This window comes from Boleophthalmus pectinirostris, unplaced genomic scaffold (genome assembly GCF_026225935.1).
Source record: "Boleophthalmus pectinirostris isolate CB_2022bp ecotype Guang Dong unplaced genomic scaffold, ASM2622593v1 HiC_scaffold_18, whole genome shotgun sequence".
In the NCBI taxonomy this organism is placed as follows: Eukaryota; Metazoa; Chordata; class Actinopteri; order Gobiiformes; family Gobiidae; genus Boleophthalmus; species Boleophthalmus pectinirostris.
The window spans coordinates 3,589,217-3,608,529 of record NW_026571133.1 but is presented as its reverse complement, the minus strand read 5'-3'; the positions used below and the strand labels follow the sequence as shown (position 1 = coordinate 3,608,529).

Genomic DNA, 19,313 nt, shown 5'->3' with positions numbered 1-19,313 from the left:
AATCTTTAAGCTTCACAAACTTTTTCAGCATGCGAGCTACTTACAAAATGACCAAGTCATAATGATCTACCTAATACAAAGCCAAGCAAACTGCACTGAAACACTCTGTGCCCCTTTTGGACCCTCACCCACAGTTTGAGAACCTCTTCTTTAAGAGAACTTCCTCTGGCACTTTACACAAAACTGTGAAAAAAGTGAAGGCAGATTTTTAAACCTGTTTTTTAAAGTTCCAATCTGGAGTTTCATTCTTTTCTGGTTTTGCAGTGATATTTACCAGCCTCTGCACGTTTACCAAACCAAACTCACATCGTGACAAACACAGATGCATTTGTGCACTTTTGTTAAGGGCCGTTCACACCAAAGCGTCAAAAAACGCCTTGACGCCTCTATTTGGACGCGTTTGCATTTGAGTTTAGACGCCCCCGAAGCGCGTCTTTGACGCCGTGAACAAACGGGACAAAAATACTTGACGCGCGTCCGTTGCCCTGGAAACAAGAGCCCGGTCCCGGTCTTTTCCCGAAACAACATCAGACCAGACTGAGAGAGTGTTTTTATGACATAAAACATCAGCGGAGGAGATCGGGTCGACGACTGGGGCGTATATATATTTATACTCCGTTAATGACACTGGATCAGTCCTGGTCTAATCCTGGTCTAGTCCTGGTCTAGTCCTGGCCTAGTGCTGGTCTAGTCCTGGTCGAATACCGGTCTAGTCCTGGTCTAATCACGGTCTAGTCCCAGTCTGGTCTCGGTCTACTCCCGGTCTAGTCCTTGTTTAGTCCCGGTCGAGTCCTGGTTTAGTCCCGGTCGAGTCCTGGTCCGGTCCTGGTCCGGTCCTGGTGTAGTCCTCGCGATCGGCTCGGTGATTGTGGCGTATATATTTATGTTCCGCTCATGTTTGTGGTTCTCGTTCTGGTTCTCGGGTCTTTCTTCCTGATAATAACGTCGCTGCGTCTCTGGATACTCGTCCCTGATTGGTTGACGCGGCGCGTCTGACGCGAAAAGTTCAGCATTTTCAACTTCTTGACGCTGACGCTTTGGACGCGCGTCTTGGCCGCTGACGCCAAAACGCTCAAGACGCGCCGCGTCGACGCCAGATTCGCGCCGCGCTGACGCCGAAAACGCGCCGCAAAAACGCAGGACGCTCTAGTCGCGCGTCCACATAGACTTTACATAGAAACTGGACGCTTTGACGCTTTGGTCTGAACGGGCCTTTAGACAAACTTCAGCCAAATGTGGCAGTAGGTCTGTTCTGTAGATCCGCTCTATGCTGTAGACCTGCTTTGTGCCAACACTGTAACACAAATTTAGACTGGTTTTTGCTTCACGTTTGGTCTTGCTCTTCTAATCAGCCGCACTGTGGGAGGGGCTTGTGTTCGCTGTACGCAGGAAGGAGCGAGAGCGTGAAAAGGCGAGGGGCGGCGTGCTGACGTGAGGCAGATGGACAGGTAGGATGTTTAGGAAGTTGAACCTGCCCTGTGATGCACGCTGGTACACGAGGGCACACGCTGTCGCAGACGAGCCGTGCGTAGGGAGCGTGTGCGTGTGTGTTTTGTGATGCGCCGTAGAGTCTCCGCGGGCTGCACTGAGCCGCCCCACACGCTCTGACACACCTGTACAAGTTTATTACCAACAGCAGCGGCCGTAATGAAATATGATCGCACTTGTTGAGTGTCAGACCTCGAGTGAGAGACAAGACCGAGTCCAAACGCGAGTCCGAGACGAGACACGGCGATCTACCCACACGACCTTGGCGATCGACTGGTAGATCGGGATCGACGTATTGATGCACCCCTGATTTAAAGGAACGAGGCAATTAGCTGCCACCACCCGGACGAATATTAGATCACTCTGCCAGTCATTATATACTCCACTGTACTACAGCACGGACACTCCACAATGACATAATATTTGCAGGTAATAATTAATACATTTTTATTTTAAAAAAGTGATACTGGATCATTTCTCACGGCACACCGGACGCGGCACACTGGCACAGTGGTTGAGAATCACTGGTCTACACTCCTCCTAGATATTTCTACTAATAGATATTCTGCTGCCGATCTAACACGCACATGTCGATGCTCAACTGGTCAAACCAATACACTTTTAAAATGTCGTTACTCCACTTCTGCTTCTGGGAGCTCAAATCGACGACATTTAAACTGTACCAGCGCTTGGGGCTCGTGCTCAGTAGCGCCAGGGAGCTCAAATCGACGGGACACCAGACACAAAACAGAACGGTTTAGGAGCCTTTAGAGACAAATAAAAAGTGGGCGGGGCACATTAAGGCAGATATAAAATACTCTCATACTGATTTGGTCCCATTTTTATATTTTTTTGTTGTTGTTTTAGCTTATTTTACTCAAGAAATAACGTCTCCAAGTCCAGTATGTTCAAAGTGGAAAACTGTAAAATATAAAAGTGTGGACGATTCATTAAGTTATTTTACCTTTAGTTGCTTTTTATTTCACTCTTAGTTCTTGACATCGCAGTTTTTCATTCACTCCACAATCTGACAAAAGTGAGGCCGCCGACGTGACCAGCACCAACACCCACGCGCCGCATTCACGTAAAGACGAGGAGGGCGAAGTGTCATGCCCGAGGACACAGCGGCGGTGCTGTGTGAGCTCAAACGCGCAAAAAAAAAAAAAAAAAAAAAGAAACGTAACTGCGTATGTTCTGATGTTTCTGAACAGATTTTTTTACGGCGCTCGTTCAAAACGTTCCCGGAAACGTCTCGTCTTCTGTCCTTATTTTTTAGGCGGAGTTTTCCTCTCGGCTTTCGAACAAACGTGTATTAAAGTTGGCGTCACACACACACACACACACACACACACACACTTGTCACACACACACACACACAGAGAGAGAGTGTGTGTCAGTGTGGTCTGTTTAAGCCGTGTGCTTCCTGGGCTCACAGACAGACTAAGGGGATTTAGATTGTACAAGACTGACAGATTTGGACCAGCTCCCTCCCTGCACTCCTCTCCCTCCTCTCCTCTTTCGCTCCTCTCCTCTTTCTCGCCTCTCTTCTTTCTTTCTCTCCGTCTCTTACTCTCTCTGTCACTCCTTTTTCGCTTCCTGCTCCTCTTCTGCTCTCTATCCTTCTCTTTCTCTGTTTCTTTATCTCCTCTCTTCTTTCTTTTCTCTCTCTCTCTCTCTTTCCTTCTCTCTTTCCTTTTTCTCTTCCTGCTTCTCCTCTACTCTATCCTTCTGTTTCCCTCTTTCTTTCTTTCGTTCTTTCTTTCTGTGTTTCTCTCCTCTCTTCTTTCTGTCTCTCTTTTTTCTCATCCTACTCCTCCTGTACTCTCTATCCTTCTCTTTCCCTCTTTCTTTCCCTCTCTCTCTCTCTCTCTCTTTCTCCATTTTTTCTTTCTTTCTTTCTTTCTTTCTCTCTCCTTCTCTTTCTTTGTCTCTCTCTTTTGTTCTTACTTTCTCTTTCTTTTATTCTTCGTCCCTCTACCTCTCCTCTTCCCCCGTTCCTTTCTCTCTCTCTCTCTCTCTCTCTCTCTCTTTCTCTCTCTCTCTCTCTCTCTCTCTCTCTCTCTCTCTCTCTCTCTTTCTCTCTACTGTAAAGACTTGAGGCTGAAGATGTGGTGACAAAGTAAAGAAAACATGTTCTCCACCTTTCTTTTCTCCCTCTTTCCCTGACTCCCTGCTCTCTCTCTTTCCCTCTTCCTCTCTCTCTTTTCTCTCCTTCTTCTCTCTCCATCCCTCATACATTCTTCTTTGTTTCTTTCTCTCCTCTCCCTTCTTTCTTGCCTCTTCTTTCTCAGTCACTCTCTGGCTCATTACCTCCCTCTCTCCCTCCTTCTCTTTTCTCCAGCCGTCCATTTTTCTCTCTTCTCCTTCTCTATGTCTTCCTTCATTCCTCCCTCCCTCCGTCCATCTCTCCTCTCTCTCTGTTTCTCTCTCTTTCCTCTCTCTCCTGTAAAGACTTGAGACTAAAGTTGGGGGAGCGGAGAAGAGAAAACATGTTCACCACTCCTCTTTCTCTCCCTCTCTCCTTGACTCCCTGCTCTCTTTCTCTCTTCCCTCTCTCTCTCTTCATCCTTTCTCTCCTCTCCTCTCCCCTTCCCCTTCCCTCCTTTTTTCTCTCTGTATCTCTCTCTTTCATTGCCTCGTTGCTGCTCTCTACCTCACTACCTCCCTCTCTTCTTTCCTCTCTTTCCTCTCTCACTCCTTCTCCTTCACTCTTCCTCTCCTTCCTTTCCTCTCTCCTTCTCTCTCTCTCCTGTAAAGACTTGAGACTAAAGTTGGGGGAGCGGAGAAGAGAAAACATGTTCACCACTCCTCTTTCTCTCCCTCTCTCCCCGACTCCCTGCTCTCACTCTTCCCCTCTCTCTCTCTTCTCTCTTTCTTTCTCTCCTCTCCATCCTCCTTTCCTTCCTTTCTCCCTCTATATCCCTCTCTTTCATTGCTTCATTGCCACTCTCTCGCTCACTTCCTCCTTCCCTTCTTTCCTCTTTCATTCCTTCTCCTTTGGAGAGCGGAGAAAAGAAAACATGTTCACCACTCTTCTTTCTCTCCCTCTCTCCCTGCTCTCTCTTCTCTCTTTCCCTCTCTCTCTCTTCTCTCTTTCTTTCTCTCCTCTCCTCCCTCTTTCCTTCCTTTCTCTCTCTATCTCAATCTCCCTCATTGCTTCACTGCCACTCTCTACTTCACTTCCTCCCTCCTCTCTTTCCTCTCTCACTCTCCTTCTCTCTCTCCTCTCTCTCTCTCTCCCGTAAAGACTTGAGAGTGAAGTGGAGGAGGAGAAAGTAAAAACCCCGACACACACACACACACACACACACACTCAGATGTTTTAAGTACAGTATGCAGTGACAGTGATGGGCCAGTCTGTCAGTCAGCAGCGCTGGAAAAACAGATTTTTGCCAAGAGTCTGTTTTTGCCAAGTTTAAGGCTTTGGACTCGTTTATGGAGTAAATAACACTCAATAAGCCGCGCTGTGAAATACTGAGTTAATCCAGAAGGAAGGCTGTCACGGAGAGTTAGAGACGCAGTAACGCAGGTTTGTCAAACACATGGAACATTTCCTGACCCTGTGACCGATACTGAAACTGTCTGTGTCTTATGTGAAGAATTATCAGACATTTAAAGACACAGTACCTGATTTTTATTGTTAAAAAAGTGAAAAAATTAACTACCATATTTTTCAGACTTCAGAAGGTGAAATCTCGGTTTTCATACATAAGGAGCTTTAAGCGAAACAAATGGACGAGACTTGAGACTGATCCTTAGTCCAGGCGTCCATGATCCGTCGGCAGATCGAGGTGTTGTCTCCCTGTTCTGGTGAATGTGGATTATGAATGTGAATGTGGGTGGATCATTTAAATTTGTTTTTTTATTCCCTACTATGACAATGTTCACACTCACATACACTGAGTAATAATGTGTTTAATGCAACTTTGCTCACATTTGTGCCAAGTGTTTCCACACCGTCTTGTCAAACCCTGATCCCATCAGATCTCAGAAGTTAAACAAGGCCGGTCCTGGTTAGAACTTGGATGTGAGACATCTGGGAATTCCAGGTGCCACAGGGCGGCGCCAGTGGTAGAAAACTGTTGCCTAGTATGTAAGCTGTGTGTGTGAGTGTTAGTGGTGAGTCTGAGGGGCGATGGCGCAGATTGGCAGCCTTCCGTCAGTCTGCCCCAGGGCAGCTGTGGCTACAGCAGTAGTTTACCACCACTAAGTGTTGAGTGAATGAATAATGAACAGTAAAGTGCTTTGGGTATGTTGAAAGGCACTATATAAATTAAATGATGAATCAATTAATTAATTATTTGTTTATGTTTTACAGAAACAAAATGTAAAACCACATGGCTAATTGCATAAACTATAAGCGCTGATAAAACTGCTCGCTCCTTGTGCCTCTGATTTGGTCAGTTTCTGTTGAACTAAAGGACACGACTCAGTGGAATATGAGTTTTCTCCTCGAGGTTCCTGACTACAGTAGCTTTAATGCTCTGACAAGTCCATGTGGTGGTGCGTCTTCATATCTTACCAAAGTTGTACTAAAACATTTTGACTGATTTTTGAGCACCATGTTCCACGTAAAACCAGTTCAAGGTCAATAAGCACAACCAGAATTAATACATGAGGCTCACCGGATTATAAGGCGCACTGTTGATTTTTGAGAAAATTAAAGGATTTTAAGTGCATCTTATAGTCTGAAAAATACGATAGTTCCTTTTTAAATGGTTTGCAGTCGTCCAAAGTTATTCCTCTTTTACCTCATTAATGACAGACGTGAGTTTATAAGCACAACTTTCTCACAAATTCCAAAAACCAGAGTGGAGTTTTGCCATGATGATAAAGCTTACAACGACTAGCATGCCAACAGTGAACTTCCTGTTTCAGAGTTACACAGTGCACCTTTAGTAATTTTGTCTTTAAACAGATACAAAACATCCTATTCTTATTACATTCATTTGACTTGACAAACATTTACAATATTACTTTCTTCATTCAACGTCGTGTATGTAATTCAACAAGTTTACTGGTTTTCATTTGTGATTATCGTTGCAGAATTAGATAATGAGTGTATGTTTTCTTATTTTGGTGGAATTAAAACTGAACAATAACAAATTATGCAAAATGGACTGGGTAAAAATGTTAATGTAATGTTTTTTTGTTTTGTTTTTTTCCGTTCGCAGACTCAGAACAGGATGAAGCTGATGGCGGACAACTACGACGAGGATCATCTGAAGGTGGCAGCTCCAAACCCAGAGCCCCCAAACCACAAGCCCTCCCCAGACCAGGTCAGAACTCACGGACCAGGGACCAGGGACCAGGGACCAGGGACCAGACTCTCTGAAACTCAACTAAACACAATAAAGCAATAGTGATGGGACGTACGGCTCTTTAATGTAAACGAATCCATGTAGACAGTAGATCACAGGTTTTACTCCTACACAACTTCACATTAGTGCCTTTTTTTCCACAATTATGGCTTTAATTTATATTTCTGGTGAAGCTTAACATTCTTACTGTGGTGTGGCTCATTTCTCCACAGATCTTTAGTCTAATTTATCAAGAATGTGTATGAACAGAAATGAAAAATCCTACATATGTGCCTTTCTACGTTAAGTTTCTGATATATAGAAAGACACAACTAAATGTGAAAATGAGCAGCAGTATTTTATTTTATTTTTTATTAAAGACAACAGACTATAACTTTTTTTCTTTTATGTATTTTTTTTTTGGGCAAGTAGAGATTTACATTCTTATATAATGGAACATATGTAACATCAGTGAAATCATAATAGAAATGAAAATAACCACAACAAAAAATTTGCCCAAAAAGGAGTGGAAAGAAGAAAATGTATTTAATCCCACTTCCACTCTTCTAATCTAACACAATGAGCTGTATTTTGCGTTTTTCTGACTTTTAACAAAATACAGTAATCAACATATGAACAAAACACAAACCCCGACACAAATTTTGTTAAATAAAACAAAAGTAATGTGGTAGTGCAGCATATATATATTGATAGTTTGGCAAATGTATAATTTAAATTCCTTTTCTCTCTCTCCTCCCCCTTTTTCCCCCCCATTTTTAGTCACTATACTTAACTAATATGATTTTCACCACCATCATCATTTCCTTTCATCATCTTTTACTATTTTTTACAGTCTTAAAGCATGATTTTAAAGGCATTTCCTTTTTTTTTCTCCCCCCTTTTGAATTATTATTATAATTATTATAACTATATATAATTATTACAGCAATAATAATATTTTTTTTAAATTATTGTCTCTACTGTTAATGATAATAATTACAACAATAACTTAATTTATTATTATTTATTCATGTATTTATTTATTGTCATTATCTTCACTTTATTTTTTTATTTTTTATTTTTTATTTTTTTTATTTTTTTTACTATAAATAATTAATTGTAGCAGTATTTAAAGCTGCACTTTGTAACTTCTTAGTCACCTGCTTGTTTCTATGGAGATGTCATTGCTCTGCCTGGAATGTTCCACAGTATGACTTTAAACAGCTCTACTTTACATTTATACAATTACAGGTGGTTTTATAGCTCAAAAATACCTAAAAAAAAAAAATAAAATTCTGACTGTGAGTGGGGGTCGCCTCTCCACAGATCTGACCTGTAACTTGGTCTGGTTTGGTCTCCATGAAGACAGAAAGGTTTAATGCCACACTGTGAAACATTCCAGACAAAGTAATAGCTCCATTATCTCCATTTATACAAGCGTTTGACGGACTCTCCAGCTGAAAAGTCACACAGTGCAGCTTTAAATCATGTTTTGCGCCACATGAAAGACTAAAACATCAAGACCAAATAGTGGGAAAAGTTTTATAGAAATGACAAACTGCTGACATTAAGGAGTCATAAATGTCCCATCACTATAAAATCAATGATATGATATTTTTGTAATATTAAACCACAAACTTTCCAGGCTTCTAAACCTCTTAAAGCTGCTTCTGTTCTCACTAACTGTGTCCTCTCCCGCCCTAACGCTGCGCTGGGCTGAACTAACCGATAGGACGATGAGGAGGGCATTTGGGCGTAGCCAATCAAATGCCTTTATTTCTCCCTCGAACCACACTTTTGTACAGACGGGTGAGCAGCACATCGTGTACCTGTGGATTGTCCAGTCATTGTGAACGTGATCAGACATCCTAAGAAACTCCATTTTCCCATCACGCACCTGTGGCGGCTTCAGTCCTGATCAGGCTCTCATCTGTCAGTCACTTTCATCTAAATCAAGAGCGTTTGTTTTACATCGTGTTCCCTTCCCATTTACACGTCTGAATTTATCTGTTTTTGTGATTTGTTGTGACTGGTCTGGTTGTGTCGCTCTTGAAATACATGGTTACACAATGTCTGGAATATTAAAGACTGGAAATATTCTAGAGGAATTTGAGAGAATTAATGGGAATAAACAAACTATTACTGATTAAAGGTATCTCTTAAATAGGAGGTAGGGATGGGCATGATTAGTCAACTAAGTGATAATTGATCATTCCTATTCCACTGAATCGTGTCCTTGAAGGGTGAAGTTTAGTTCTGCATCGACTCATCTCACACTGCCACCGTCGCCTTGTCGCTCGTCTTTTTTGATTTATGGATCTGCGTCGAGGTCTGTGCACCGTGAAGTAATTCACCGCCAAAACGCTAGGGGGTTAGGATATATGTCCGTTCATATATACGGCCTATGTGCGTGACCTGCAGACGTATAATCTCTGAAAAGTTCTATCTCCGACATGATAAAAGCACAGAACAGACTCATTAGTACAGTATCCCTCTGTCACAGAAAGAACACATACTCCTTTTAAAGTCCGACAGAAGCTGAACCACATCAGGGCACAATAGCGACCTGTTTTTTTTTATACAAGTTAGGCCATGTGGTTTTAAGTTTCGTTTCTGTAAAACATAAACACATATGTGCTAAGCTGCATTAAACACATTATTTCTCAGTATATACTGAAAGAAAGGGAAGCTGAATACAGGAAATGTCTGTAGTGCGGCAGTAGGGAGGACCAATCACAGCCCTTATCGTCTGCGTCCCTTCCCCTGCTGTCTGCATCATTTGGACGTGTAGTTAGAAAATTTCAGAGGTGCACATCAGTCGACGCGTCGTGATGCAGACGTTTTGACGCTGGACCGTAAATTGTCCTTTAGTCTGACAGAAGTTGAACTGCATAAGTGCACAAGGAAAAAGCTGTTTTTTTCAGCGCTTATAGTTTATGCAAATGAGCCATGTGGTTTTAAGCTTTGTTTCTGTAAAACGTAAACAAATGTGCACAAAGCTGCATTAAACACATTATTACTTAATGTATATTTGAGTCGTCCTCGTAGGAAATAAAAATACAAACTTAAATCATCCACCTACATTCACATTCATAACACACATTCACCAAGACAGGGAGGCAACGCCGGGCGAATTACACCAAGATCTGCCGATGGATCGTGGACGTCTGGACTGAGGATCAAGTGTCTCAAGTGTCGTCCGTTTGTTTCTCTTAATGCTCCTTATGTATGAAAATCGACGAGAGAATTTAACATTATTGATATTGCGCCTTATAGTCCGAAAAATATGGTAACTTTTTTTGGCTGGGGGTCTTTCACCTGCTTGTTTCTATGGAGATGTCATTTGCTCTGTCTGGAATGTTCCACAATATGACATTAAACAGCACTACCTTACATTTATTCAATTACAAGCGGTTTTATAGCTCAAAAATACCTAGAAAAACAGAAACAAAACTCTGCCTCTCCACAGATCTGACCTGTAACTTGGTCTGGTTTGGTCTCCGTGAAGATAGAAAAGTTTAATGCCACTCTGTGGAACATTCCAGACAAAACAATAACATCGTGAAGAAAAGCATTTGAAGAAAAAATTACACAATGCACCTTTTACGACGAGAGGAAACCATTATAACATGTCAAAGACCCTCTTAAAAACTCTCTCTCCTTTACACATGTTTTCGTAAAGTTTCTCTAAATATAACTCTTAATTACGCCCTCCCCCTCGGCGCGGCTCCTCCGGTCACAGCTCACTTCACTCGTCATAGAACATTTCATAGAACATTTCGTAGGAACAGTTGGTACTTGACTCCGGCTCTCGCTCTGCGCCGCAGCACCCACAGGAGAGCCATACACGCCCTCTTTACCGCCCCGCTTTTTACGATATTTGTGTTTTTATCGTCCGCTGGGTGCAACTCGGAGCGGTGACAAAGTTAGAGAAATAAGGAGTTTAATAGCCAGAAGTCGTTAAACGTTGAGTGCGTCCATAAAATTCATAAAACAGACAGAATGAAGATACGATTAAACTGGCTGTATTAAAATTATATGATTTTTGTATTGGCCTATTAAACCTGTTTGTTTGTTTCCGCCTTATCTATAAACACGTACCACTTAAACTGACAAATAAAGTATCATAATCGTTTCATATAGTTTGTACTTCACATACAGTCAAACTAATTAAAATGTTAAAGGTGCATTGTGTAACTTTTTGGATTTAGGGTCTGACAACTGCTTTTCTCCGTTTAGATGTTATCGCTTTGTCTGGAATGTTTCACAGTGCGGCGTTAAACCTTTCTATCGTCACGGAGACCAAACCAGACCAAGTTACAGGTCAGATCTGTGGAGAGGCAGAGTTTTGTTTCTGTTTTTCTAGTTGTTTTTTTTTTGAGCTATAAAACCACCTGTAATTGAATAAATGTAAAGTAGAGCTGGTTAATCACACTGTGGAACATTCCGGACAGAGTAATGCGTGACGTATCCATAGAAACAAGAAGGTGACAGACCCCCAACCAAAAAGTATTAAGGACTAAGAAATAGGGCCCAATCGATACGGATGTTTTTGCAACCGATATTATACCGATAAAATGGAAGTTGGAGCTGCAGATATATTTAGTAATGTAAAAATTCACTGTAAATCTTGGGCCTGGCTCTTTTGGATTTTAAATTGGGTTTGTTTAGGTGACATTTATTGTTATTCTGCCTCTTTACAGTCATATTTAAACACAGTAGCTCGACCTAATGGTATTTTTGCAAAGCATTCTAGTCAGTAAACAAAGTAAACTACCACTAAAGGCTAACAGCGATGGTAAATGCGTGAACACCACGGTAATGAATGTGTAAATGCCGATCATTCACACCTCTATTCACAGCTCATTTACGTATGAATGCAGGTCCAGCAGCTAAACAATGAGAAATAACAAAAAATATCTTAAAAAAAGGACACATTTGTAACACTCACCGCTCACACAGGCTCCTCTCAGATCACAAGTCTGCACTAATAAGTGTCCTTTTAATCCTGACTCAAAACGATCGTCCATAAATATAATATAATCCAACATGTTGACAGCAATGCATGTGTAAACAAGTGCACATGACGTGACTCTGGAGGTGCGTTCAGGGGCAGTACGGCGTCACAAACACAGGCAAATTACACCGCAGATGAATACTGATGCTGTGCTACATATTAGGACATTTATCTGTCTGTAAATTGGATTAAATGGACATAATATAGAGAGTCTAAGATCTATAACGAGGTATAACATCCCCACGTCCACTATCAGCCCATATCGGTAAGATTTAGGCCGACAGCCGATATGTCTCCAAGTGCCCATATCAGCCGGTAATATATCGGTCGGGTCCTACTAAGAAAATACAGTTGATACTCAATACCGATTCCAATACCACAATGATAATAAAAATCACTCTTTCTTTTGACAATAGAATGTGATTTTCTGTATTAAATCATACTTACATACATATACATCGTACTTTCTTTTCTATTCCCATGTGGTCTTATATCTGTGTGTATCCATGGGCGTTTACTACTTTATGTGCTCTTATACTTGTTCTGATACAGCTCAAGATCATTCTAAAGCTTCAGGAAAGGTTCATTTCTGTTCTGTGAATGTGACTTTTTTAGTATTGATACCTGCTCAAATGAGGATCTAGTTTCAATACTTGTTTTAGTATTGATTAATATCTGATTTATTATACTTTTAATAAACTTACAGCTTAGTTAAAGGTCTTATATTACACAAAATTGACTCTTGTGAGCTTTAAGTCATGTTATAATGTTGTTACTTCTTCAAAAACAGACCTGGAGTTGTGTTTTGTTTCATTCACACACGTTTGAGTAACACTTTATTATTAGTCTGTTTACATCTCCAAAGCTCAAAATGTTCTATTCCACCTTGTGATGTCATGAAGTGGTAGTTTTCAAGGCTCCTTTTACTTTTAGTTTAGTAGAGATTGGCAATTCCAGCTCTGAAATCGTCCAAGTGATTCTAGAGAAGGTGTGTGGAGTTTAAAAACACTGTAGAGCACTTCTCGTATTACCACATGACATCACAAGGTGGAATAGAGTGTTTTCTGTTTGAGAGAAGAACTCAAATGAAACAAAACACAACTCCAGGTGTGTCTCCAGGTCTCCAGATCAGAAAATAGAGTAACACGGGTCTTTAATACAGTAGTGATTGCCGTGAACATATTTATGACATTACACAACTAATAAAGCCGTGGGATTCTGTCAGTTTTGCCGTTTTTAGTGTAAACCTGCCCCTAATAACAACATTATTATTATTATATTTATGTAGGGAAAGGCTCTACAAACCCGTGGAGAAGTGAAGTGACTGTGTTTTTGTCTCTGCTGCAGCTGCGTCTCTGTGGGGCTGTTTCATTGTACAGTGACTCTGTGGAAGTCAGTCAGCAGAGGCCCACAGTAAATACACAAACTAACACACACACACACACACACACACACACCACACACACACACACACACACACACACACACACACACACACACACACAAACGCACAAATGTTGGGTTTCCGGGCTTTTTGGGGGGCGTTACATTGACTTGCATTCATTTCCTGGAGACTGATGCCAACCTTAAAGGGCCCGTATTACACTATTACCAGTGTTGGGGAGTAACAGATTACATGTACCAGAGTTATGTAATCAGAGTACAAATTATGAGTAACTGTATTCAGTTACAGTTACTGTTTCAGTGAGTGGTAATTGGATTACAGTTACTTTGTTGAAATAAATGGATTACATGGCGGGATTTTCCTGTTTTCACATTTTGGGCTATGTTGCTTTTTTTTTTTTTTGGTAATTCCACTCATTGCCGGACACTAAACCAGGTCTAAACCAGGACTAACCCAGGACTAAACCAAGACTAAACCAGGTCTAAATCCTGCTGCGTGGACGTGTCTCCTCTTCTTCTATCAATAATATTTTTAATTTGGTTCAGTAAAGTCTGGGCTTTTTATTTTCTTTTAACAAACAAAACTTCTTATGTGAAGATTTCCTCGTCTTTGCTTCTCTACAGCAAATCAAGTAATCCAAAGTATTCAGATTACGTTACTCACTTTAAGTAATTTAATGGATTACGTTTCAAACTACATTTTGGGGTATGTAATCTGTAATCTGTAGGGGAATACATTTTAAAAGTCACCTTCCCAACACTGACTATTTCTGATCTATGTTATAATGTTGTTTCCTCATCACAAACAGACCTGGAGTTGTGTTTTGTTTCAGTCACACATTTGTTTCATTAACACACAAATCCCGCATATTTAGTTCTTCTCTCAAAAATGGATCTTATAGGTCCTCCTCTGTCCTGGCTCCAGTGGCCGCTCCAGGTCCTGCAGCCCCCGGGAGAATTGTTTCATGGAGCTCAATGCATTTTTTTGTTAAATCAAACTAGCCCATGTTCGGCTGACAGGGCATCGACTACTTTCATAAAGGTAAAATTTTGAAGGCAAGGCAAGACAAATGTATTTGTATAGCTCAATTTGTACACAAAGTAATTCAAAGTGCTTTACAGAAAAAGAAATACAATAAAATCACAATAAAAACAAATCAAAACATAAATAATCATTATGAAATTAAAAAGAAAGAGAGACATTAAAGGTTGTATAGAGGATTTCCAAGGAACGAGAAATCCAGCGACTGTTTGTCCTTTTTCAAATGTTGCGCATGCGTGAAACCACCCCCCTCCCTACAGCTCCTACGTAGAAACGCCTCCTCCCTCCTCTCTTTACGCCAGAAACAGTTTGTTTACAGCCGTGCGCTGCACATGACTTGTAAACAACTAACTACAGTGTTGTTAGGCAAGATGGAGAAGTGAGGAGCGGGGGGAGCGGGTGTGCGGACATTTCGTTCGCGGACGAGAAGTGAGGAGCAGGGAGAAGAGCGGAGCAGGGAGAGGAGAGGAGAGGGGAGCGGTGTGCGGACATTTCGTGCCCGGAGAAGTGAGGATCAGGGGGAAGAGCGGCCATTGCAACAAACTTTGTGCGAACTGCGAGAAGATGTAGGTAAAAAAAAGCCGCTAAGAACTGTTGCGTTGGTGGAGTAACAGCGTCTGTGCGTCTTGCGTCTGTGGACTGCGTGACAGTCGTACGTAAACCACGTACCGGCGGCGCAGGCAAGTCAGTTACACTAGAAACGTAGGGAGATTGATTGACAGCCTGTCATAACAATAACGAGGCAGTGTCGTTATCTATTGGCAAATGTTAGCCCCACCACGTCCAGAGTTGATGAATTTTTATTCTTTTTTTTTGGTCATCATAATTACAAGCTACTGCACCTCTATAATCTATCATTGACAACTTGAAACAAAAAAAAAAAAATCCTCCATACAACCTTTAAATGAGAGAGAAGAAGGGATTCATCAGTATTCTTACAATATGAACTTATTTTAAAAAATTAATTGTCAGAGTGCCTAAAAATGTGCTTTGTAAGACCTAAATCCTAGCCTTGCTCTGAGCTCGCACTAGCTCCTCTCCAGCAGCTCTCGCTCTGATTGGTCAGAAGTGACGTCAGCTGTTTTGCGGCATAAGCCCAATATTCAGGAAGTAACACAGAAGTAAAACTCTTTTTTGGGCCCATGCACCAAGGAGTGAGCCTGGCTGGCACCACCTAGTGCCTCAATTTCATTTCTCTCCAGCGACTAGGTCAGGAATCAGAATACACTAGACAGTTTGCAAGAAACCTGGAAGTTGTAGACCGAGCACCGACCAAACAGCGAAGATTGGTTAAATAAAAAAAGTACTGCCTACCGTCCAACGAACAAATCCTAATGCTGTGAGGTCAGATGGTTTCCACGAAGTGAAATCGTCTGATGAATCAGGCTAGAAATGAGCACAGGCTTTTGAAAACAACACAACACCATCTTGGATTCATCTCCCAGATTTTATTATACTGTCGTTTTTTGTAATACAGGAAGTGCTCCACTGTGTTTTTAAACTCCATACACCTTCACGAGAACAATTTGGACAATTTCAGCCTTCGAATTGCCATTGTCTACTAAACTAAATTGGAAAAATTTAACTATTAACTTGAAAACTACCACTCCGTGACATCATAAGGTGGACTAGAACATTTTGACTAATAATAAAGAAAAAAATTCTAACAGTAATGAAACAAAACACAACTCCAAGTCTGTTTTTGATGAGGTAACAGCATTATAAAACTACTTAAAGCTCAGAAGAATCAATTTTGCATAATATAGGACCTTTAAATCACCTCGTTAATCTAATAAATAATAATAATAATAAAGGTTTTACATCATTGGGACCTGATTTTTGTTCGAATAAGAGAGGCAGGTCCCCATTATTTGAGCGTTTGTACAGATTTTCGTCCCCTCGATGTGATAAATATTCGTGCGCACACAGTAGTAGTAAAAGGATATGACCTCTGGGATTCATCCGTCTTCAGGACTCTGGGAATGAACTCACAAAACTCACATTTGGAGAAATCGAGGAAACAAATGTCCAGTGCGTTTTAACTTTTATGTAACTGATTTTTGTCCGTGTAGTTCAGGTTGTGTTAGCAGCTGTTGAGGTCAGAATAAGTCGGCCGTGTCTAATTATAGAGCAGTTCATCAAAGAAACAGAAAGTGCGCAGTTAGAATGCTAGATGTTGTCTCTGAGAGTTGTGAAAAGTTGTGAAAAAGCTTATAAACTCGTCACAGCGAATGATTAAGATGCTCTGAGAAATCCGTGTATCATTCGTTCATTCGTTTTTCAAAATAAAACCAAAAATAAGAAAATGAAAATGAAAAAACAACAATTTTCTTCATTATTTTTCTCCAAAACCAAAATGAAAAAACAGTTAACGATTTGTTTTTTCAGTTTTGGATTTTGTGTTTAAACGAATAATAGGAAAAAACAGGTCTCAACCAGGACTGAACCAGGACCGAACCAGGACTAAAACAGGACTAAAACAGGTCTCAACCAGGACTGAACCAGGACCGAACCAGGACTAAACCAGGACTGAAATAGGAACTGAAACCAGGACTAAAACAGGACTAAACTGGACTAAAAACAGGACTAAAACAGGTCTAAACCAGACTTAAAGCAGGACTGAAGAAGGACTAAAACAGGACTGAACCAAGATTAAAACAGGACTAAAACAGGTCTAAAACAGGACGAAAACAGGTTTAAACAGGTCTAAAACAGGTCTAAACCAGGACTGAACCAGGACTGAACCAGGTCTAAACCAGGACTAAACCAGGACTAAAACATGACTAAAACAGGACTAAATCAGGACTAAAACATGACTAAAACAAGGACTAAAACGGGACTAAAACATGACTAAAACAGGACTAAACCAGGACTAAAACAGACTAAAACATGACTAAATCAGGACTAAATCAGGACTAAAACAGGACTACTGGACTACAGGACTGATTAAACCAGAAAACATCTTCAGTCCTGGTCTGGTTCCGGTCTGGTCCCGGTCTCAGTCCTGGTCTCAGTCCTGGTCTCAGTCCTGGTCTCAGTCCCAGTCTGGTCCTAGCAGCCTGAATTTACGGACACGCTCTAATTTCGTGCACATTTTACACAATTCCTTTCCGCTTCTCCGTGTTTGATAGAGTTTAAGAAAGCGAACGTGCCCGTCTTTTGGGATTTGCGGGCGGGAGCGGGACAAAATATCGCAGATGTGGGCGAGAGCGGGAGTGAAAAGTAATTACTTGCTGGTGCAGGCGAGTGAAAAATCTGTAAAATTTGTTATTATTAAGACATGAATTTGGAAGGTAAATAGCAAAACTAATCACAAAAATCTGCTACTTTTCCCAAATTGTTCTGTCCGTGGCCTGTGTGTGTGTGTTTATGTGTGTGTGTGTGTGTGTGTGTGTGCGCTGAGTGACGATGACCACAGCCCCGCAGTGCAGACAGATCCAGCTGAGTTTATATACACTTTCCCCCTCACACTTCCAGGCTCCTTCATGTGCTTCCTCTGCCCTTAAATCTTCCCTCCTCTGGGGACGGGGGTCTTATCTGGGCCTCTCCTGGGAGGTCCTGGAAGGTCCTGGGGGGTCCTGTGTGGGTCCTGTGGGGGTCGTGGGGGGTCCGGACCTCGTCACCCTCCTAAATCTGAGTGTCAAACTGCAGCTGGTTTTTGAATCTTCTCCCTTGTTCCCAGACACACCTTGGCACCACATGCTGAATCCACACGTGATCGTGATTACGCCGGATCTGCCCGTTTACTTTTACCCCTTAGAAATTTCAGTAATAGCACCTTTTTTATTCAACTCATTTAACAATTTAAAGGCCCCAATATTTTCTGATCTGTGTTATAATGTTGTTTCCTCGTCACAAACAGACCTGGAGTTGTGTTTTGTTTCATTCACTCACACGTTTAACACACAAACCTGCAGATTTAGGCAGTTCACATGACATCACAAGGTGGAACAGAGCATTTTGAGCTGGTAAAATGTAGACCTACTAATAATAAATGATTAGAGTAAAGTTTTTTGGACTATAAGTCGCTCCCTAGTATAAGTCGCACCAGCCAAAAAATGTGTAATGAAGAAGAAAAAAACATATAAGTCGCACTTTTTGGGGTAAATTTATTTTATAAAACAGAGACCAGGAACCGACATTTCATCTTAAAAGTCAAGTTCTAGTAAAAACAACAGAACAGAGAACAACAGACTGTTAACATCACATATGAACAGTTCTTCAGATAAACTATAACATAAACAACAGAACAGAACAAGTTTAACAAACTCTCCATCTCACTCCAAATCACTAAATCCATTCAATTCTTCATCCTCGGTGTCACTTCTGAGCAACTCCACGACCTCCGGAGGTAAACAGACGCCGCTTCCTCTTCTGTGTCGCTGTCGTCAGACTCAGCATCAGTTCCAGTTAGAATTATTCCGGCCTTTCTGAATCCCGACAGGATGGTTTCAGTGTCACTGAAGTTCAGGCTTTGTCGATTCATTCAGTGACTTCAGGAAAGTTTCATGGTGCAGCCTCTCAGTGTCACAAGTTTCTCTCTCGCTCCAAACTTTCTTTCTGCTGCTCGATTACTGTTTTCAGCTGCAGATTTCACGACTTGCAGTTTCTAATCTGCAAAATATGATTTTCTTTTTAGAGGCATTTGTGGTCAGTTTTCTCAGTGTCTTTATAACTTTGTTTCAGTGTTAAATTTTCAGTGTTACAGAAGTAATGGTGCGATCGACTGACATGATACAGACAGAACAGAGGCTCTTTCTGCAGGAGACATGCGCAGTAGAGTGAAGTGACAGTGACAGTAGAGTGAAGTCTCGCAGCTTCAGTGTGAAAATTTTAACATATAAGTCGCACGGGAGCATAAGTTGCAGGAAACACCCAAACCATGAAAAGTGTGACTTATAGTCTGAAAAATACGGTACTCAAACGTGTGTGAATGAAACAAAACACAACTCCAGGTCTGTTTTTGGGAAAGTAACAACATTATAACATGGTTTAAAGCTCACAAGAGTCAGTTTTGTGTAATGTAGGACTGTTAAACAAGCCTGCACTTCCTTTTTTTCAA

The 19,313-nt window shown here is 41.3% G+C and overlaps 1 protein-coding gene across 1 annotated transcript in view; it reads left to right on the top strand.

Moving 5' to 3' along the window:
- The window catches only part of LOC110165438 (ELKS/Rab6-interacting/CAST family member 1-like), a 467,498-nt gene that overhangs the window by 395,055 nt on the left and 53,130 nt on the right, over positions 1-19,313 (top strand). The window contains exon 21 of the mRNA XM_055153860.1: positions 6,663-6,767. Coding sequence (XP_055009835.1) covers positions 6,663-6,767 — 105 coding nt within the window. The remainder of the gene's footprint in view (positions 1-6,662; positions 6,768-19,313) is intronic.